The 24,629-nt window shown below is 32.1% G+C and overlaps 1 protein-coding gene across 2 annotated transcripts in view; it reads right to left on the bottom strand.

The window, feature by feature from the left end:
• Positions 1-24,629, bottom strand: part of Vps51 (vacuolar protein sorting 51) — an 86,102-nt gene that overhangs the window by 49,022 nt on the left and 12,451 nt on the right. Inside the window, exons 3-5 of one of the 2 annotated variants that reach the window (XM_075376232.1) lie at positions 19,495-19,596; positions 7,878-7,997; positions 3,897-4,037 (exon numbers count right to left, since the gene is read on the bottom strand). In XM_075376232.1, coding sequence (XP_075232347.1) covers positions 3,897-4,037; positions 7,878-7,997; positions 19,495-19,596 — 363 coding nt within the window. Of the gene's footprint in view, positions 1-3,896; positions 4,038-7,877; positions 7,998-8,246; positions 8,278-19,494; positions 19,597-24,629 lie in introns of those variants that run through there. The other variant, XM_075376241.1, reaches the window with a different exon arrangement.

Genomic DNA, 24,629 nt, shown 5'->3' with positions numbered 1-24,629 from the left:
CAACCCATTCACCTAAATATCATATGGCCTTCTGCATACACACCTGATAATTCTCAACTCTACGGGCGATTGGAGAGAGCCACCTCCTCCTTGTCAGTGCAACTGCACCTGTCTTTTCTGGTGGCAATGACAATCCTTTTTGGTTCATCCAATAACTTACCATTTCTATTGCTTCATTGCCAACAATCTCTACCTCCTCTTCTGTCTTTGCCACTACCAATAAGGTGATGTCATCGGCAAATGCTGATGGAGGAACCCCAGGAAGTCCAAGCTGAGCAACCCACCATAGAACATGTTCCACAACAGGAGCAACATGTTCCAGCACCAACACCTAGGGGGACCCTGCATTTTGTCTAAAATTTCATTTGCCTTTCCCATCAGACAGATTAACGCTCTATCAAACAGGTAGTCCTGCAGCAGACTGATCTGTCTGTCCTTGATCATCCAGAGCATCGTATCCCACCACGCACATCTAGCGTGATCAATAATGTGATCTGTCTCATTTTCCATGTCCCTGAGGCCACCTGATCCGCCATTATAATCACCTGCCTTGCCGCATCAATGGTGGATTTCTTCTTTCTAAAACCAAACTGGCGTACATTAAATCCTCCACTATCTTGTATGCTGTAATGAAGGCGGGACACGATCATTCTTTCTAACCACAAGCATATTGGTTTGTAGAATCCAGGAACATCCTCCATGCCTGGTTTGCATATCAAAGCCATCCTCGCCTGCTTCCAGGTGATGGGTATATGTCCTGCTTACAAAATCCTGTTCATGATCTTAAGAACCCTATCGGAACCATTTCCACTATAATTTTTATGACCTCAACCCGCAAACCGTCAGGTCTGGGACTCTTACGGAGTCTCGTTTTCATCCAGCCGCAATCAGCTTGTCCACTCCAAAGGAAATAATTTCCTTTGTTACAATAACTTCCCTCACCGGCTCTGGATTAGTTGGGAAAAGAATGGGTACACACTCACGCACTCTGTCCTCGGGCAACTCTGGTAATTTGAGACCAAACCTGCTAGTTGCTACTTTATACCCCATACCCCAGAGTTCTCTATCGATCTCATCCATAACGTCCCTTCATTTACACCTCTTGCCCTCTTTAATCCTACTGCTGTATTCGTTTCTTGCAGCTATGTACTCTCGATATGCCGTGAGGCTAACTTCTGGGTCGTTTCGACCTCCAGCTCATTGATACACCCTATGGGCTGCTCATACCTACCAGTGAAGTGTATCTAGTTCTGCCGATCACCAGTAAGCGTGTTTGTTGCTCAGAACATTTACAACCACCTGGGATTCTCTACATTCATCTTATATGATTATAATGAATTCTTCTGGCATACCGTCCAGCTGCCTGCGTTGTATCGCCTTTGCAAATCTTAGGCAACTGGCCTTCAATATCCTTGTACGTACTTCTTCCTGACAGTTCACACAACTGACAAGGTAGAGTCAAAGGGTATAGTTCGATGGCCAGACAAGTGCCATCCACAGTAACACCCAACATGCCCCCAGTGACAAAATAAAAATTCAAAACTGAAATTAATGATCCCTGTTCAAAGATAGTTCCATCACCATTGATGCAGACCATTCCTCAGGAGCTTAACTAATCAGCCAGGTGCATCTCGCAAACATTATAGTCATTATCCCCAAACTTCAGTGAATTTGTGTTAAAATCTCCTGACAGCAACATACTCCGACCCCAGAATCTACAAATTACATCTCCTAGTGCATCCAGTAGTGATAGAAAGTCCACACTAGAATTGCGCAAGTGAAAGCAAGCACTCACCAACACATCCACTAGGTCTGTCCACACAAACCATGCAACAGAACTGCAATCACCAAGCGGAATCCCTGTGACCACTGATTTACTGTTAACAGTGTACTATACTGTACACAGTGTACAGTGTACAGTAGTACACTGTGTACTGTGTATAGTGTACTGTACTATGAACATTGATTTATTGTTTTTACCTAACACTACAATTAAATCACAACCATTAGATCTTGGAATAATCTAGCTGTTTATAAACTGCATTATCACCTTCAAATAATAACTACTCTTGCAGCAGTTATTGACAGTTTAAAATGTGCATCGACTTGATTCAAAAAATTTCTTTGACGGAATAGTGGAATATGTAAAGGAAGCATGGATTAGTGTGTAAAAAAGAGAAGTGTTTTAAGAAAGATGGTATTGATTTTGAGTCACCTGAAGAAGAGAATATTAATGAAAAAACTGTAATTCAAACTGGGAATGAAGTTGTAGAACTACATCAGCCCATCGGCATTGACACTGATGTTCATTTTAATAAAGACAAAGAAGTAGAAAAAAATGATTAGGAGAAAAAAATTCTGGATAAGTATACTAATGCTTCTACTTTGAAAGATGCAGTCAAGACTACAATGGAATAAAATGAAAAAATCCCAGCTGTTTCTTTAGATGATGCTTTCAATTATATCAATAAACAGTTAGTAATCTTGGTTATAATAAAATTTTTGACTTGGTTTATGAAGTTCAAACTGTGTTAAATAGAACACATATTTGACTGTGATAAGTATGTTCAAACTGAAAAGGAAGTGATTAAACAAAAGTAGGCAAGTAGGCAGACTTCACGGAATGAATACTTCAAGTGAAGTAGTAAGTGTTTTTAGAAGTTAGTAAATAAAATTTCTGTAAAATACTGTATTTGGTATTTACAGTATTTTTCAGTGTGCACTTCATTTAATTAAATTTCAAAATTAATTAACCCCTCGTTTATAGTATTTACTTTCATATTTGACATTTATTTCCATTTTACAAAATTTATTAACATGTTTGAGATCCTGTTTCGTTTTTTTATTAGTTTTTCTTTCTTTTCTACCTTTTGTCATCAACAAAATTATCCATGTTATTACAATAATAAGTATATTGTTTGACTAAATTTAAGTAATTTTAATGAAAGCATTTTCTTCCAATTATGTTTTTTATTAAAAACATTACTTTCCGTAAACCTTTAAAAAGAATTATTACAGCTACACAAGCAAGCCTTAAAAAAATTATTATTAACACACTAACAGTCGTGTTTTCTAAGCTGACCACCTCTACAAAAGACCAAAATCATCTGGAACCAGGACTAGTCATCTAGGGAGATTTCAATATATTAAAAATGAATGTAAAAATCACTTATGAGGTAATTAAAAAAAAAAATTACTTTTACCATAAAACAAAAAATTAAAACTAAAAAAAATTCAACCTGCATTGAAGAGTTCAAGGTAAAAGCAAAAGGTTAGCTTACAAAATGTATTCTGCAGTATGTAAACTGTTCAACTATATTTTTACTCTTCAAGTTACCTAAATCTTCAACTGAATTGCTATCACAGCTTATCCCACTTTTTATGAGTAGTTAATATTTATTTAGTGTTTTATACTGTTTATGTATTCTGTTTTGTTTACTGCAGCTGCAGTTTACTTACTAAACAGTATTTTTATTAATGTATTTCATTCCTGATCAATTTAATGCAACACATGCATAGTAACATCTTCATACCCTAATTAGGCAAGTCATTTTAGGCATTATCTCTTTTTAATTTGTTTCTAATTTTTTTTTCAATTCTTTTTAACAATATTCAAAAGATATATTTGTTTTGTTTCACTTCTGATAATTTATACGTTTTAGTTTTTCATATTGAAATGTAATGTATTAATGAGTAAACTTACGTAAACAAAATATTCTATTCAATTATAATTACCTACTTAATTACTCATCTTATAAACGTCTGGAGAGCCAGGTACGTGAAGTACAACCATAAGAATTTTTTTAATTCTTTAAAATAAATCTTAAAAAATCAAAAACAATACTCTCATAAACTGCAAACATAAATACATAAAATAATGGAAAGCCAGTACATACATCTTTCCGTTTAAACTGATTTCTTAACTGCTCCATCAGTTCTTTTAAAATAGCATTACAGTCTTGTTCAATCCCCTGAAATGATTCTAGATTGCCATACTGTTCCAGTACTCTCTGAGTATGTAAATAATCACGCACTGCCTAAAACATTTCAAAACAGATTATTACAAGCAGCAATCTTTTTTTAATAACTGAAAAAAGGACCTTTATATTAAAAGATATATACAGAACAATTTAGACACTATAACAGTCAAGAAACAATAACACATTAAAAGAATTAATATGCAAGGACAAAATGAAAAATTCCATTCTTAAGGTTAACCTTATCTTTTTACAAGCTGGAACAAGCTTGTAAATTAATGAAAGGAATTATATTAAAGAATTATGTAAGAAGTATTTTTTACTTCTAATAAAAAATTGGAAAATTAATTATAAAGAACATTTTAATTCTATCTGTTAACATTAGGAAGTTTAATTAAGTTAAGTTTTGATCTGCATTCTTCTTCTTCTAGAGAGAAGATGACATCTGACTGACATCTCACTGTCAGAGACATTCTGATCAATGACAAATAAATCAACCAGAGTTCCTTCAACCATTCTGTATTCTTCTATAATTTCATACAAATTCTCATATTTTATCTTCTATGTTTTTGCAGTAACTGAAGAAAATTTTAGTTGAAAAGGTCTTCATATCACTGTTATTGTGAGGTATTATTTGCTGCAATATAGTTTTTTACTTTAGCCCATATGAGTTCTATGGGATTGAGCACAGAGTGGTAAAAAAGAAGTCTGAAAATGGAATGAAAATATTCCTATAAAATTTTGTCTACTTCATTACTTTTTGTGATAATCTCTAAAATAAATTAATTATAATTCAATCAATCTTTATATTGCCTTGTTAGTTGAATGGTTTTTTTTTTAAGATAATCCTGCATTTTTCAATTGGATTATATTAAAACTGGGGATTTTTAAAATTGAATACAGTTCCTAAAATCAATACATTTTGAGAAGCTTACTTCAAAAAAAAAATTTTTACAATGCCTTTAAACAATTATTAAAGTAAATTCATTATATTAAACTGCTGTTGAACTATGAGCTGTCACACAATCAGCATATTCAGAATAAAACAAATTTCACCATCTGCATTGATAAAAATTAATCAGTAACATTTTTTTAATCATAATAAAAGTTGTATCCTCTTGATTGAATGCACTCACTTAATATCTTTGATCCACATATTCTGTGAACCAAAGATGTCAGTCTCTTTGGTATAAATTACTGGTCTACATTAAGCTTACTATTTTTGAATATTTTTTTTTGAGTAAGCCAAAACCTCATGTACTTTTTGTGAGGTTACTCAAACAGATATTGCTTCATTTATTTCACTGAAATCCCACTTCAAATAAATTTTCCTAAGAACAGATTTTTTTCTTATAAAGAGCCTATTACAATTTAATTGTAAATATAACTTTGCTAACATCAGAATACAATTGAAATTTATGTAAAAATTATTAACAGCCTAATGAAATATTAATCAAGGAATCTACATAAGTCAAATAATTACTAATTACATATATCAAATACAAAGGAGGACAAAATTATTACACCACGACTCACACCATAGTATATGAAGGAAAATCTATTTTACTTTAATGATAAATCATGTTATGCTGATATTTTATGTGCAATCTTGTAACTTTAACCGCTGAAGTAATTTATCTTCAAAAGTGCTCCAGTGAGATAAGTATTCTTACATTTCTTGACTATATTTGGTGGTTTTGATATTATATTTAATTTATATTATTCAATACAGCAGATGTAGTATTCGAAAAAGTAAGGGGATTAAAAAGTAAGATAAGAATATTAAAAGAACATTCACCACATTCTACCTACTTTGATTCTTTTTATTTTTGAATAGAATATACGGATATTCTAGCTATAGCTGCTGATCTCTCCATAACTGTTTCAGCTATTTAAGAAAATTATCTGCTTCTGTTTCTCTTTTCATATACAGGTTGAAAATAACTTTACAAGTTAACTGTACGTAATAAAGCTACCCACTTTCAAAATATTAAATATATTAATAAAAATATATATCACAAATTTAAACTGTCCATTACAAAATCATACATTAAGCTCTTAATATTTTTACTATCTCCTACTAACTTTTGAACAATTGTTTGTTTTGACAATTAAACATTTACAAGCATTTGAATGACTATACAACTATCAACATCAAACCAAAAGATAAATAATGCCTATTTTATATTTATGTAGGTTAATACTGAATGTAGATTAATTGAATTTATTTAAAAAATTTAAAACAATATTTATAAACTTAAAGTTCGATTTTCAAAACGTATGTACATACGTAATACGTGTATTCACTGTTACCACATATACCTAATTTAATATCGGCAGACGACAACGTTAGTAGCTCAGATGTTAGCTGAAGCACAGTATATGCTGGTACAAGCTTACTCCCGCCACGCAGATGACTGTACAGTACTCACACCACAGCGACGCTGTACCCTACCACTCTTAGGCTCCAATAAAAGAGCGTGCACAAGAGTGAATTTTTAATTCATTGTCGACCACCAACTGGAGAAGACCAAGAAGAAAAAGAAGATGGAAAAAGACAGAAGAAGTTCCCTGGCAGCCTCAACGTGGGACTTCCCGACAAATGCCAACATCCTCGCCTGAGCAATTGGCCTGGCCAGCCTACCAAGGGAGCCACTGGACAAGGATGATACCTTCCCGCTCCAGCTTGCCAAGCTCCAATCGCCCTGGCCGGCAGACTCAGCAGCAGGAAATGGACCAGCATGGGATCGCACGGGAAGAAACAACTCAGCCGTGGCAGCGAAAGACGACTGCAGGGCTCTGGGGGCCACCACTGTCCTGCTGTAGTGGGGTCCCAACTGCCGCTGAGAGGAAGCCTGGTCTGATTTCAATCGACAAGCCGCAACTCCCTGACTTCACTGGAGACCAACTTCCAAACCCAACAGCTCTTCTCAGAGCTAACGCAAAAAAGGCCTTTTTCAAGGCTACCACAAGGTTATAAATTATGAGCCATCAAAGCCATTTGACAACAGCCTTTCTCAGGGCTACCATAAGGTTGTTAGTTACAACAAGCCGTCAAAGCCAATCGACAACAACAACAGCCCTTCTCAGGGCTACTACAAGGTTATAAAGTGCCACGTGTCACTGAAGCAGTTAGGCAACAATACGTAACACATTATTATTATATGTGCTCATAAAGCATGATTCATCGAATATAATTTGTAATCATTTATTTGTTGTCAACATTTTTTTAATATTATTATCAATGATAGAAAGGCTTATCAGCATCATCATATAGCCTTGATGCAAGTTTCTTTCACCATGTCCATCTCCATTCTGTTCCATTACCAACAAAATTTGTAAGTTCCTGATATCTCTTATTCTTTTTTTACATATTCTGCGTAAAATAATAATTTTTATATTTTAAATTACAAACTATTATATAAAAGAAAACAATCATTCCTAATCAAAAAATAAATGAAGGAGACATTTCCCATTTAAAAGACAAAAAGCCCTTTATTAAAATATATGAATATTATTTCTGCTTAGAAATTCACCCAGCACATGCAATTTTTATTACAAAATCACACAAATAAAATTAAATTACATTAAAATTAAAGTACATTAAGGTTTTATTATATCACATATGCTAGTAATAACACATACATACAGTAATTTATTACCTTTACTAATAAATTCAAATTGTCTCTTATTAATTCTGCATAAAATGCATAAAACATGGGGATAAAAAATAAGGAGTGCATGCTCAGACACAAACATCTCAGCAATTCAACTGAGGTTTATTCATTAACAGTAGCAGCAAATATATGAAAATATGTTGGTATTAATTGTAATTAATTCAATTGCTGATGAAAAAAATGAGGAAATATTAAAGTAAATTAAAAACTAAATTTTTCTTACTTCAGAAAAGTTTCCTTCTTGCATCTGGGCTTTTAATTTAGCTGGCAGTTTAAACAGGAACTGAAGTCGCTTAAGAAGAGAATGAACACCAGAGAGCTTTGATATCTGAAATCGAGCATCCTGAAATACAGAAGAACAAACAGTTATGAATAATATAGTAACAAATAAAATAGGTAATACCAAACAAAAAAAAAAAAAATGGCAAAACACAATTTTTAAGTTTTAATTTACTCAATCCAATTAAAATGTCAAAAATGTATGCAACAGTTTCAATCTGTTCAAACAGTAAAAACTTGAAGCACTTTTCAATTACATTGTGTAAATCTATGCACAAAATTAACAAATTCATGTCTTGTATTTATTAGTTACTTATTTAATCCTGAGTTTATATATTATTAAATTATTAATTTATTTCTTTATTAGACACGGAAATAGATATGTTTTGTAATATTTCACAGACTAATCGGCTGTTACTGATTAGTGTTTACCTAAATGTATTTATTTATAGTTTTACAACTGTATAAAATATCCAAGCCAAACACGCACAAGATTGATGTCTATTGTTTATGCTACAATCTTCGCCCTTTGTTCTAGTAGTGTTGAACAACCATATGCTAGCCTAGGCTATGAGTCATAATAAAAAAAATCTCTTTATTCAGGTTTGTGTAAATAATAAACGAACAATGTATCATTCTCAACAATCAAATGAAACATTAAATCTCTATTTATACAAACTGTTCCCGATTCATTCAGAGACTAATTTTTTTTTTGTAAATGATTCTGTTTTAGTTTATACAGTATTTGCAGTTAAAACTTTTCCAGTGTGTATCATCCGATAGATTCTTTGAGTTTCAATTCCTGAAAGTAGTTGAAGTCTTGCGTGAAATTTTAAAAGTAATTTATTTGCGTTAAATTAGTAAATTTTTGGCAGTTCTATTCTTATAGTAGTGAATTGATTTTATTATTTTGCATATTATGTCTAATTTATGTGAAAAAGACATTCACTGCCAAAGGAAAGACATACACAACGATTTTAATTACATGGGAGGAGAAGCTGCAGTTTGAATGTTTGTTAGTGACCCAAAAAAGTTGTAGAACGTGTTGCATGTGCTACAGGAGTCTCAAAAAGAACAGTTTAAGAATTATTAGTGAAATAGCTTTGGAAAAAAATTCAGTTCTCGCAAAGGAATAAAATGCAAAAAGGATGTGACAAACCCGGATAGTTTTGATCAGAATGCCATACGACATAGTGTTAAAATTTTACTTAAAAACGAGGGCTGCTTGCCTTCTCTATGAGGAAACTTACTGCAAAACTAAAAAGTGATGGGGGTATTTAATGTGCAAAAGAGTAGTTTACGGACATTTTTGTTAGGCAGGGACTTCAAAAAGAAGAGAATCAGAAATAAGAGGACAATTTTTATTGAAAAACATGATATTCAGTACAAATGGTTTGTGTATTTGAATAAAGTTGAAGAAGACCAAGAAGATGTAGAGTTGAAGGAAGACAATCAATCATCTATGTCAATGAGACATATTTTAACATTGCCAACATTTCTGTTGGCAACCTTCAAATGCACTTGAATGTTTTGCTGTGCCAATTTCAAAAGGAAAAAGGATAATAATTATCCACACCGGTAGTGAAATGGGATTCATTCCCAACTACTTGACAGTATGGAAAGCAAAATCTTCCTCAGGTGATTATCATTCTCAGATGAACTGCTACATATTTTTAAAGTGGATAAGAGAAAAATTAATGCCTAACTTGCCAATAAATACTGTCGTTATTTTAGGTAATGCTTCTCATCACAATGCTGACAAAAGCTGTGCACCGAATTCAGTATCAACAAAACAACCAATGACTGACTGGCTGCAGACTAACAGCTTATTATTCCATGAAAATCTGACAAAAGTTCAGTTGTATGAGACAATTAAAAAATATAAAGATCATCTGAAAACATATAAAATAGATGAGATATTACAGGAAGGCGACTTTCCTGTTTCACGCCTATCATGTTATACAATAATTAACGTAAGATTATCACAGGTAGTTGTTTTATTTTTTAATTATTAGGTCTACTGTTGTGAAAAAATTATTACTTAATTTGGTACTAATCAAATTAAATTAATTTCTTGTTAAAATTAACAAGAAATAAAAACAATTAATATTTAATTGAATTGTACCTAAAGTAGAAAACATGAAAACAAACAAAATTAGAACATCAATTTTCTGCCATAACTCGACTATTTTTTAACCAATTTAAAAAAATAAAATGTCACTTTGTTCAAAATAAAAGGCTTAATATTTTAGCAAATAACAAATTTTTATAAAACTAATATTTATGGAGATAAAACGGATTGAAAAATAAATATGGCCATCATTTTGTAATTTGCAAAGGTATTTAAGTCCTGAATTTTTGATAATTTAAAAAATTTATTACCAAGATACTTACCAAATATTAATGTGATTCATCAATCCAAACCTGAGATATAAATTTTTATATAACAATAACAAAATGGCAGACAGGAGGAGAACGAAGGAGAAATTGTCATTTTTCCTGAAGGATATTTTTTGTTTAGTTTTACAAGTAGAATCCGAAAAAGTATAGCCAGCTCACCATTTTATTAACACCCTATATATACATATACTGTCTTCCACAAGTAGCATATTATACCCCACACTAGCTAGGCAACAATCGCCTTGATCAGATCTGTGACAATTCGGCTTGGACAAGCTGTACACACATACAATTCAGTTTTCTGATAAGAGGTGGTCTTAAATAAAATGTTAAGTTTGGATTATGTAGCTTTAGCATAAAGAGACACTTCAATCCTGTCAACGGATCAGTTATTAAATGTAGTACTTCAGATGAAATGCATCTATAGGTTAGGCAAGTAATTCATCACAACATACAGGATTATTACAAATGAAATAGAAACTTTTCATAAATGTCTATTTATTTCACTTGTAATCAGACTGTATTAGTAAGTTTATTATATACAAAATCGCAACAACCTTCTAACTTGTAAATGGATACTACATACATTGATAACCAATTTTTTGACAACATATGAATATATTTAATTGTTAAAACTAAATTAATTATTTTATTTCTAAAGCTATTAAGAATTATGTTTGTTCTCTATAGTGTGAACTGATAGTCCTTGTTTTGGTTTTTCACTAATAGATGAATAAGACGTAAAATATTGTAAGATTTCATTTCACAAATGTTTTTAATTAATTGGCACCACAAACATGACACTAAAATTGCTTTATTTAGCCATAAACAGATACACTTCAACATGGTTGAATGCCTGGAGTGCACTGACTGACTAGTGCGAGTCCCCATAACACACACACACTCCTACCACTCTCACTCTAACAAATGCACGCACATGCACCTCACACAACTACAGTCACACAGCCTAACATGTCACCCACCCTGAAGTGAACACACAATAAAAAAAAATAAAATGAAATAAAAAATGAAAAATTGACAAAGAATAAGTACACCAAATAACAATGAGAATCTAAATACTGAAAAATAATAAGTCTATTACAATGACATTATAGAGTGCTTAGACACAAGTCCCTTGGACAACACAGCCTGTAAACACAATCATTTTTTATGGATTATTACATATACATTATTTATCTATAAGGAGTGGACACAATCTTGCCACTGCTCTCTTGATGACACCAGAGGCTGTCTTCAGTGATGCCACTCTCGGCAGTCCATCTTTTTCCGGGTTAAGCATGAGGATACGTCCCATTCTCAATTTCATAGCAGGAAGATTATCGTCCCTGATGATAACCAAATCACCTACAGATGATTGCGATGATTGTTTTTGCCACTTTACTCGATTTTGAAAACTGGATAGGTATTTGGTTGACCACCTTGACCAAAACACATGGAGCTGCCGCTGAACCAGTTTCCATCTGAATAATTGACTGGTAGGAATCTCTCGCAGCTCCAGCTCCACTGCAGCTGAAATCACATCACCAAACAGGAAGTAACTGGGTGTTAAGGGGGATAAATCAGATGGATCATTTGATAAAGGTGTTATTGGTTGGGAATTTAGACAGACTTCGATTAAGGTCAAAAGTGTACACATTTCTTCATAAGTGTAGACTGCGCTTCCATTCAACCGTTTAAGATGATATTTCACCAATTTTACGTCTGCCTCCCACAGACCACCGAAGTGTGGAGAACAAGGAGGAATAAAATGCCATGTTATGTTGTCCTGTGCATTCTTCTACTCTCTTGAGGTGTTCATCACTCTTAAATAACCTGCTGAGTTCTTCCAGCTCATTGGTTGCCCCAACAAAGTTAGTGACATTATCTGAGAATATTTGCAATACTTTTCCATGACAAGTCATAAACCATTTTAGTGCTCCTAGAAATGCATCGGTCAAAAGGTTGCTAACTAGTTTTAAATGAGTGGCCTTAGTTGAAAAACAGATAAACACAGCAATGTAAGCCTTCACTGAAGTAAAGCCTCTTTTGTTACTTGGTCGTATATGCACATGGCCACAATAATCGACTCCTTAATGAACGGACGGTTTGGTTGCACCCGTTCAGGAGGCAAGTCATCCATAATCTGCTCAAATCCCTTTGGCTTCATTCAAACACATGTTACACATTCACATACAATCTTTTTGGCTGTATTTTTTCCATCTAGTGACCAAAATTTTGTGCGCACTGAGGATAACAACAGTTGTGGACAAGCATGCAATTGTCGTAGATTTTCATATTTCATTATTAATTCAGTCAAGTGGTGTTTTGTTGTTAACACCACTGGATGTTTTTGGGAATAACCAACTGCAGAATTTGAAATCCGTCCTGCAACTCTAATTATGTTATTGTCATCTACAAATGGATTAAGTGTTTTTAACAGACTCTTCTTATGTACTGGTAATTTTTGTTGCAACTTGACTAGTTCATGAAATCGCTCCTTCTTGCCAGTTTCACCAACTGCCTTATTGCTGAGTTAAGCTCATTTACAGTTATATTACCGAAAACACGTTTGATTTTATCAATCTTACAGTTGTTAATGAATATTAAACAGTAAGCAATTGCTCGTTGAAGTCTAAAAAATGATGAAAATCTTGGCCAGAACACCACTGTTTCTGTAAGTACTGCAATCACTGAAGTCTTCTTTTTCTCTAACTCTGTCTCCTTCAAATCCATAGCAGGCTAGTTGTTTCTACCTTTAGCTAACCATCCTGGACCATTCCACCACATGCTCACATTACGGATATGACTAGGCATGAGACCTCTAGACAAAGTCTGCAGGGTTGTCTTCACTACAAACATGTCTTGATTCACCTGATCCCGTCAGTTCTTGTATTTGAGCCTTCCTGTTAGCTATGAATGTTTTCCACTGATGACTTAACGAGTTTATCCAAGGTAGAGTGACTGTTGAATCAGACCACATTACGATTTTTGAACAAAGGAGTTTTAAGGCTGTCACTTGATTTACAAGTTGTGCCAAAAGCAATGCTGTACAGACTTCTAATCGGGGTAAGGACACCTTCCTAATGGGTGCGACTCTTGATTTTGCACACAGGAGTGTTGCTCAGATGAGTTACTTCTAATGTAGGTGCAGGCACCGTATGCAAAGTCCAATGCATTGCAAAACCCGTGAATTTCAACATCAGTTGTCACAGCAGGGAATAACTTTCTTAGAACTCGCAACAGTTGAAGTTCTGGAAGCTGATTTACAAAATTCCTCCATGACTGCTGAGGTTATGCAGGCAGCAGATCATCCCATCTGATCTTTAGTAACCATAATTGCTGCATAAATATTTTGTGCTTCAAAATTACAGGTCCTATTAACCCCAACAGATCAAATAATGAAACAATTTGTGACAATACTGTCCGTCTTGTAAGGTGCTGATCTAATTTCAATTTTACAAAGACCAAGAAGATATCTTCAGTTGGATTCCATATTACACCAACCATTTTCACAGATTCTTCTTCCTTGTTTTGTTTCACAGTGTATTGTTGATGCTTGTGAGCGTCAGATAACCACTCAAGAAGTCTAAAATCATTTCCGCACCACTTTCTTAATTGGAAACCTCCACACTGAAGCATGGATATTAGTTCTGTTTGAATGTTCTTTGTTTTCACTTTCTTGTACTGCTAATTCATAAAGGCATCTTTTCGCCAGGTAGGGTGCTGATGCTGTCCCGTATGTGACTATGGTCAATCAAAATGTTTGTATTGGCTTATTGGATAACTCCCTCCATAGAATATGTTGTAAATCTCTATATCCTTTACATGTACCTTGACCTGACGGTACATTTTCTCAATATTGGTCGTGAAAACAAGCTGAAGTTTCCTGAACCTTATTAATAAATGAAATAAGTCTTCTTCAACTTTAGGCCCAATTTCTAAAATGTCATTCAGAGATGTCCCAGTAGAGGTCTTGCAAGAACCATCAAGCACAACTCGTAGTTTTGTCGTTGAGCTCGCTTCATTAGTCACTGAATGGTGTGGCAAACAATATGCTGATTGCTTTGATTCAACCTCCACTTCTGGAACAAGCTACATGTGTCCCAGTTCAGTATATTCCTTCGTGAATGCAGCATGACGTTCCTTCAATCACTAATCTTTACTAAAACGTGATTCTTGTGCTTTCAACCTATGCATTGCTGTATCTCTTGAATCACCTAATTTGTCAACAGATTGGATGAGTAATCTGACTATGAATCGGCCCTTGTCATCACATGTCATTGTTTCTTTAGAATGATTTTCACATTGTAATTCTGCTTTAGACAATTGATGACCTTCACTGTGCTTAATTTCTTCTAATCCCCAAAATTGCTGTAATTGTTGATCAATTTTATCTTCAATAGCAAAGTTACAGGTTAATGGTGCCCTGACTGGACTTGATGCTACCACTTTTCCAGAAATTATCCATCCTAACTCAGTATTTTGGAGTACCACTGATGTTCTCCTTGGTTTCAATTGTCAATCAGTAATTAAATGAAAAAAGTGTTCTGCGCCTATTAAAATATCGATATGTAATGGCTTGAAAAATTCAGGGTCTGCTAACGAAAGATTACATGGAATTTTAACACTGGATCTCAATAGTGAACATGTTGGAAATCGTTGGGTAATGTTTTTTAACACTATACAATTCACTGCTGTAGAAAATGAGCTGACTCTAGACTTAATGACACACTGGGTACTCTGTGTTGTTTGAGTAGATGATTGCCCTATACCACTAACTCAGTATCATTTTTTGTTGTTTTCAAGCAAAATCATTGTACCATTTTTTCGCTTATGAAGTTAGACTGAGAGCCTGAATCTAACAAAACCTTACATAATTGAGGAGGTCCAATACCATCTAACACCGTCACGATTGCCATAGATAACAAAACTGACATTCACTTGATTAGAGTTCAAATGGGATACCACCTTTGGTGGAGCACTAATAGTATGACTACTTTCACCCTTTCGAGCATCAATTGGAAGTTGTGGTTTGTCTATATTTTCCCCTTTTTGCAATTCAGGAAAATGCAATAATGTATTGTGTTTTTGTCACATCATTTGCATGTACCTGCTGTACAATCACTACTTTTATGTTTTTCTGAAAGACAATTACAGCATAACTTTAGTCTTTTCGCTTCCTTTTCCCTATTTGATATTGCCAGGGATAAGAACTTTCCACACAAATAAATGAAATGTAAATTTTCACACATAGAACATTTATTAAGCGAAGATGCATGATTAACACAAGTATTGCCCTTCTGAACAAATTTATTTTTTGAATTCTGAAAATTATAGACAGGAAATGAACACTTAACACTAGCGTTTCTGTCCTCAATAGCTTCCAATACCTAGCACCTTTGCTCCAAGAATTGAAATAACATCTTTAATGTGGGTATTTCATCACTCTTTAATGATGCTTCTCACTCACTGAATGTATTAGTATCTAACTGCCATGTCACTAAGTGAATGATCATAGAATCCCACTGGCTTGTGGACTGCCGTAAGCTCTCTAGCGCACACAAATGTTTTTGAGTATTATCAACTGATTGTCTGATAAGTTTAGTAGACTCTTTATCGACCTTATCTAGACCAAATAAAGCTTTAACATGTTTGTTGACCAAATACCATTTGTTTTCATAACTAGATTGCAATAACTAGCATGTTTTGTAATTTTCAGCTGATCCTTCGACTGAATGTAGGATAGCAGCAGCATCTCCCTTAAGTGCCGATTTTAAGTAGTAACATTTTCACATCTCATTGAGAGATGTATTTACATCAATCACAGATTTAAATGCATCAGAAAATGATTGCCACTTGTCATAGTTTCCTTGAAATGTCGGTAAATTGATTGATGGCAGTTTCACAGAATTTTGATTGATATTTGTACTGTCATTAATTGTTGTTATTGACTTGGGGTTAGGAGAATGTTTTTCAATGAAATTTTGCACCTGTTCTACCAATTTGAAATAATCGGTTTCAAAAGAATCTCTATCAGACTCACTTTCAGTATCATCAAGAGATTTAATTTGCACTTGCACATCACCGAAGTCTGAATAAATTTTTTGAATATCTTAAATCTTAATCCCAATTGTCCTACTTCATCAACTGACACCTTGTTTGCAACATAATTTTTAAATCTGTAAGTTTAGCTTTAATGATCCCATGTTGCTTCCTTAAATCTTTTAACTCAGCCATTGTTACTGATAGATTACAAAATACAAATAAAGTTAGTAAACAAAATAAAACTAAACATACGAATAATGGTCGTAAAATAGATGTCTTCAAACAGCGATTTATGATAAATGAGCAGAAGTAAATAATTACTGTTGTATTTGCTTAGCACAGAAATGTTTTGACCGGAGACATGATGAGAAACATAATTAAGAGCAACACTTTAAAAGGAGAAATAGATGATGACTTAGATGAATATTTCTCAGGATTGAATAATAAACAAGATACTGGTTACATAGATACAAGATACAAGATACTTGGTGATGTAATTACAACTACAGTAAAGTAAATATAGCAATCAAAATTTTAAAGCAGCTTACCACTAATTGCTTTCTGGCTGATCGCATACCACACTATGTAGATTCAGCAATTCTCTTATCGCTGGGCCGGAATGTAAAATGATATCATGCAAGCTGTTCAACTAACAATATTTACAACAGTTCAGAATAGATTGTCTATATGTACACACACAAAAATACAATAAAATTATACACCACGGTTTATACATTAACTATTAATGTACTGTGTATTACTGCAATCCAGTGTCCTTGAAGGTAGACACTTAAGTACCAAATTGTCACAAAATGCACCTGACATTGTCAATAACACTCTTACAACTCCACAGTCCTGGACGTGGACATCCCTCCTGGAGGACCAAATGTTTTTGGATGAACGGACACCACATACATGACATTATAATTACTTTATTTAGCCATAAACAGATACACGTTCAACACAGTTGAATGCCTACAGTGCACTGACTGACTGGTGGGACTGACACACACTCCCACCACTCTCACTCCAATAAACGCACACACATGCATCACACACAACTACAGTCACACAGCCTAACAACAAAAGATGTTTATGTATGCAGAATTTATTTAAGGTTTTCCATAATTAAATAGTAACTTTGTTTGTGTGTGAACAAGTATGTAAGCATTTGCAAGTGATTAGTCATTAATGTAAATTAAAATAAACACATCATTTTTATAACAAAAAATGGGAAAATTGCATTACAATATGTTTATAGAATTTAAATAAATGTAATACTTCAGAAGATTTCACATAACTTGTGGGCTCCAATTATCATAAAATCATAAATACATATACATTAATGAGAGTAAAATCCACAGACAACAGATTTTCTTTTATCCTTCACATTGAAGTCAACAAACATTTGTTTTGAGTAAACAACCAAAAATTCAAGTCCATATGGCGACAGGTTTTTGTGATTCATGTTATGAAAAAAGACAAAATTTTATTTCCTAAGTGATAAAATAAACAGTGTAACCTCATTTCCCAAAAAATAATTTATAGATAATTCTGAGATCTAAACAGGGAAAGCAGAAATACCAAACAAACAAACAAATGTAATTAAACTAAAAATTACAATTAGAAAATCATAAATAAAAATCAAACTGCTAATACATTATCACTCACAATAAAGTATCTTCTTCCTTGTAATTAACAAAAATTACTAAATCTATAGAGTTTTATATTCTTTCATGTATTAAATTAAAGTCATACTAAATATAAGAAATTGTAACTGGTTTTGAATCAATAAATTATAAGCACTAAATTTTTTATTTATCTATCAGAAGCTTAACCACACATCTCAGGAATGGTCGAACTGAGAATGTACAAGACTACACTTCATTTACACTCATACATATCATCCTCATTCATCCTCTGAAGAATTATCTAAACGGTAGTTACCGGAGGCTAAACAGGAAAAAGAAAAAAAGTTGTACAGGTTAAGTTAGTAAAAATACTGTCACTGTAGGTAGACCTATTATCTGATATTCAGGTAGGTCCAGTGAAACACAGGTTCTAAAACCAAAGGAATTAAAAAAATTGATACATATATTGTGTTAGCCAATCTTTGAAATGATTATGTTAATTAAATTTGTTTAGTACATCATGACATTCAATGTTTTAACAAATTTTAATTAATTTGATTTTTCGATTTTTCAAAAAACTATACACAATCAAAAAAACCAATAGAACAATTAAAAACATCACAATAGAGCAGTCATCAAAGTAAAAACCAATGATACAAAAATCAACATCTGTACATTATTACAGTGTTTAAAGATTCTCAATGGATTTTTTGAATATGCCACAGAAATTACATTAAATATTAACATTAACTGTTCTGATAAATAATAACTTACTGTAATGTGCTATTGCTTTTTGGTTGCTGTATTATCGATTTTAATTATTGTAGGTACTTTTTTTTTGACAAGCTGCTAATAGTCTTTTCTATTAACATGGAATGTTAATTTACTATAATTGAAGAGACTAGGGCAAGAGATCTGAGAGGGCAAGCAGTTGCAAATCAATCTAAGACCATTCAGTTTAATATTGTTTCCTATAAGTAGAAAAATATTTAAAAATAAATTCAATTTCCAAAAATCAACTTTTTACTAACCATTCCTAACTGCAGAGGGGTTAGAGGAGCTTGTACTAGTAACATACTTGATGATGATCACCTTTCTCAACCCAAAAAATCAGATTTAAAGTTTGATGGACTCATGATAAATGATTAAGATATTTATTTTTTCTTTATTGTAATCAATTAGAATTTATTTATTTATTATGATTATGAAATGAAGTAATTTCAAAGGATATAAAATCAGGTGAACAGGAAACAAGATTTAAACAAGATGACATTACTAGACTGACTCTCTTACTTAGGAAGAAGTAAGCTTTTAAGTAATAGGAAGACTTCTAATTCAAATCAGTTAAGTAATTCTTCATGTTATCCTGGGCAAACAGATATATTTTTTTTATATAGTGGGGGTACACATAAAAACTTATTTTTAATAATTTATCATTCATCTCCATATTGTAACAATGTAGGTTAAAGTCATATTGAAAATTACCTGCAAGGTAGATGATATTGATTCTGAGAATGATGTTATTGATTCCATATTTTTTGCCAATAAATCCATTTCATCTTCCATTTTCTTGAAATCATTCTTCATCTATAAAAATGAAGGAATAAAATTTGTAAATTAGAATCACTTTAACTAGGAAGTAAGTTTACAATGAAAGATTACTTCTGTTTTATATCTAAATTGCTTTTTGGCATTCAATTTAAAAAAAAAAAAAATGCTTCCTAGCAGATGACCTCTCAATCTAAAAGGAAAATAAAATAAAAGTTTAAAACTTTTGGGTTTGATGGTTTAGAAAACATAATTACAAATGAATTAGTAAGGAGGTAATTGAATTGTGAATATATAAAAAAGAAAAGCACATAAAAATTTTTTCCAAATATTTGCATATCTATATTTAATAATATTATCAATAATAAATAAAATAAAAAATTCACTCGCTGCTTATTTTTCTTTTAAAAAATGTTTCATTAGGGCTTTCATGAAACACAACACTTCATCAGATGTATAAAACTTTAAAATTTAAAAAAGGATGTTGAATTTTCTTAGATTGTTAAATGTTAATTTGAAAAAAATGTCTACTGATGATAATATGTACTGTTACCTATTACAAGAATTTATAATAATATAAATTCTACAATTTGCCGAATCCATTCATCATACTCAAACTTCACATGCTCATTTATAATATTAATATTACTGTTTTTAATTATATTTATTTTTTCAAGAGACTGTGTTTTTTATTTATTACTTCTTATTTCTAATATTTTTATGTCTTGCAAATTTTAAAATGTATGTTTGTTACATTTTATGTGATCTGCATAGTTTGATTTTTGTTTATTATATTTAAATGCTTGTAAGTTTCATTCAATAATTTTTTAATAGTTCTATTTGACACACCAATACAGAATTTATTAGAATCATCATTTCCACAATTAATTCTATTTAGATTCATTATTATTAATTAGTTTTTAATTTTTTTTTTATTAGTTTTAGGAGCTATTTTATAAAAGTTTATGAGTTGTTTTTTGAAGAAGTGAAATGTATTATTATTATTTTATGTTGTGGGTAAATTTTTTTTATTATAATTAACTACAAGAGTAGAAAATATTTTTTCACTGCTGTATTTGTATATTAATTTATTTGTTAAACTATTAATGATGGTTTTATTGTATCAATTTCAACTGCTATATGTTCAATTCAATTTAATTAATTTTTAATATTATATTATCATTAATGTATTGCAAAGCTTTGTTTATCATATTATTGTTTGGGACAATTTCTTTATGGAATGGATGGATAGAGAGGTCATTTAGAGTTATCAGTAAAATTGATTTCCTCTATATTCCTAATTTTAATTTTTCTTCATATTTTTAATACCTATGTGTAAAGAAAATTTATTATGTTAAATTATAGTGTTCAGAATTTATTTGTTAATTAAATACTATGAAAATATCATTTATGTATCTAATTCTAATATTAGACATATTCCCAAAATGAAACTTTGGATTAAATATGACTATCTTTTGATTAGATATAAGCCCAGACATTAAGGTGAGCGAACCAAGCCCTGACTGGCTAATATTAAATTCTATTAAAATAAATCACCTAGTACAGAATTTGAGATAAGATATATCTTATTTCAATTTTACCACGAAAGTACTTTTATGGGATCCCACATCCTCAGTCATGATTGAAACGTTTAATTAACTGCATATTAAAAATACTAAAATAATGAAAACTGGGTATTAATTTATTATGTTAGTGCTGCTATCTGTTTTTATAAGACTGTTTCCCTCAAACACTGTCTGATAGTTTATCAAACTGAAATTTTATCTTTATTAATTTCTAATATTTCTAATTTTGTATTAATATCAGAAATAAAATGTTTAATGTTTATTAGACGGTCTGCCATATTAGACAAAACCTAAATTATAATTTTTATAATTTCTATAATTTCAAGAAATCTAATTTTAAAGGATCTATCTGTTTTTCCTATATAAATACAATCACAATCATTATATTTAATTGTATAAATTCCACACACATAGTTTATTTTATTACTAAAGTAGTGTTTAAAAAGGGATGATTTTAAAAAGAATTTGCAGAACTTTTCCGAATTACACAAAAGATTACACATGGATACTATAAGAGAAACGGTATACTTACTGAATTATATAATATGCATTTAAAATGACAAATAAAGCTTAGGACCACTTATTTTTGATTACAGAAGAAATTTAATTGAAATTAATATAGAAAAAACATAAAAATAATCTAAAAAATATTATGAAACCAAAATTTATTATTTAATCAAAATTAAAAATAAATAAAAAAAAGGTGGCTGGGAATATCATAGCCGGGCCTGGCTGCCCGCCCTCCTGGTTAGAGGTGAAGGCACTTTCCAGAGTTGTGTGAAGCTTTAATGTGTATCCAGCTCCAGGGAAAAAAATCCCATTCTTCCAGATATTTTACACACTGAAGACAGTATGAAAGACCTTCACGATATAATATTGTCCTTTCACTATATGGAGGATATCCAAACATGCAAATAATCTTTATTTATTAAAGCACTTGGCTGCATCATAGCCAATTTCTGTTCATAACTGCTATTTTCTTGTTTTTAATTTACTCTGAATGAACCTTTCTCACAGTTCTTTATGAGCATCCATAAATATTTATCTATTTGGAATAATTCAGTTAGGAAATCATAAACAACATTCCTCAACAGTTTCTCCATCATTGCTGCTGCAACCAGATAGAATATTTAAAATATAATAAATAAAACTTAATGTTTGATATTTATAAAAATAAAGTAGAATCAACAATGTACAAATTCCTAATCTCCAGTTTTCATTTTCCACACAATACTAAATTCACTTCTTATCCCAGCAAATAAAAAATTTAACTGTGATTAGGCATCAGCCTGAGTCTAAGTAAACAATATATAGCTATTTATGACAAATGAAGAAGTTCATTTTTATAACTCATTATATAAATGTATTTTTTAACATAGCCAAATTCTTATAAATTATATTCTTTATAAATGTAATTATTTTTTTTTTTTTTTTTTTGTCTTCAGTCATTTGACTGGTTTTGATGCAGCTCTCCAAGATTCCCTATCTAGTGCTAGTCGTTTCATTTCAGTATACCCTCTACATCCTACATCCCCAACAATTTGTTTTACATACTCCAAACGTGGCCTGCCTACACAATTTTTCCCTTCTACCTGTCCTTCCAATATTAAAGTGACTATTCCAGGATGCCTTAGTATGTGGCCTATAAGTCTGTCTCTTCTTTTAACTATATTTTTCCAAATGCTTCTTTCTTCATCTATTTGCCGCAATACCTCTTCATTTGTCACTTTATCCACCCATCTGATTTTTAACATTCTCCTATAGCACCACATTTCAAAAGCTTCTAATCTTTTCTTCTCAGATACTCCGATTGTCCAAGTTTCACTTCCATATAAAGCGACACTCCAAACATACACTTTCAAAAATCTTTTCCTGACATTTAAATTCATTTTTGATGTAAACAAATTATATTTCTTACTGAAGGCTCGTTTAGCTTGTGCTATTCGGCATTTTATATCGCTCCTGCTTCGTCCATCTTTAGTAATTTTACTTCCCAAATAACAAAATTCTTCTACCTCCATAATCTTTTCTCCTCCTATTTTCACATTCAGCGGTCCATCTTTGTTATTTCTACTACATTTCATTACTTTTGTTTTGTTCTTGTTTATTTTCATGCGATAGTCCTTGCGTAGGACTTCATCTATGCCGTTCATTGTTTCTTCTAAATCCTTTTTACTCTCGGCTAGAATTACTATATCATCAGCAAATCGTAGCATCTTTATCTTTTCACCTTGTACTGTTACTCCGAATCTGAGGCCTAAAATTGCTTCCCTTGTCCCTATACTTTTCCTGAAACCAAATTGGTCTTCTCCTAACACTTCTTCCACTCTCCTCTCAATTCTTCTGTATAAAATTCTAGTTAAGATTTTTGATGCATGACTAGTTAAACTAATTGTTCTGTATTCTTCACATTTATCTGCCCCTGCTTTCTTTGGTATCATAACTATAACACTTTTTTTGAAGTCTGATGGAAATTCCCCATTTTCATAAATATTACACACCAGTTTGTATAATGTATCAGTCGCTTCCTTACCTGCACTGCGCAGTAATTCTACAGGTATTCCGTCTATTCCAGGAGCCTTTCTGCCATTTAAATCTTTTAATGCTCTCTTAAATTCAGATCTCAGTATTGTTTCTCCCATTTCATCCTCCTCAACTTCCTCTTCTTCCTCTATAACACCATTTTCTAATTCATTTCCTCCGTATAACTCTTCAATATATTCCACCCATCTATCGACTTTACCTTTCGTATTATATATTGGTGTACCATCTTTGTTTAACACATTATTAGATTTTAATTTATGTACCCCAAAATTTTCCTTAACTTTCCTGTATGCTCCGTCTATTTTACCAATGTTCATTTCTCTTTCCACTTCTGAACACTTTTCTTTAATCCACTCTTCTTTCACCAGTTTGCACTTCCTGTTTATAGCATTTCTTAATTTCCGATAGTTCCTTTTACTTTCTTCATCACTAGCATTCTTATATTTTCTACGTTCATCCATCAGCTGGAATATATCGTCTGAAACCCAAGGTTTTCTACCGGTTCTCTTTATTCCGCCTAAGTTTGCTTCTGCTGATTTAAGAGTTTCCTTTTTAACATTCTCCCATTCTTCTTCTACATTTTCTACCTTATCTTTTTTACTCAGACCTCTTGCGATGTCCTCCTCAAAAATCTTCTTTACCTCCTCTTCCTCAAGCTTCTCTAAATTCCACCGATTCATCTGACACCTTTTCTTCAGGTTTTTAAACCCCAATCTACATTTCATTATCACCAAATTATGGTCGCTATCAATGTCTGCTCCAGGGTAAGTTTTGCAGTCAACGAGTTGATTTATAAATCTTTGCTTAACCATGATATAATCTATCTGATACCTTCCAATATCGCCTGGCTTTTTCCAAGTGTATATTCTTCTATTATGATTTTTAAATTGGGTGTTGGCAATTACTAAATTATACTTCGTGCAAAATTCTATAAGTCGGTCC

The sequence above is a fragment of the Lycorma delicatula genome, chromosome 1 (genome assembly GCF_047948215.1).
Source record: "Lycorma delicatula isolate Av1 chromosome 1, ASM4794821v1, whole genome shotgun sequence".
In the NCBI taxonomy this organism is placed as follows: domain Eukaryota; kingdom Metazoa; phylum Arthropoda; class Insecta; order Hemiptera; family Fulgoridae; genus Lycorma; species Lycorma delicatula.
The sequence above is the reverse complement of the archived record's forward strand: the minus strand, read 5'-3'. Positions and strand labels throughout refer to the sequence as shown.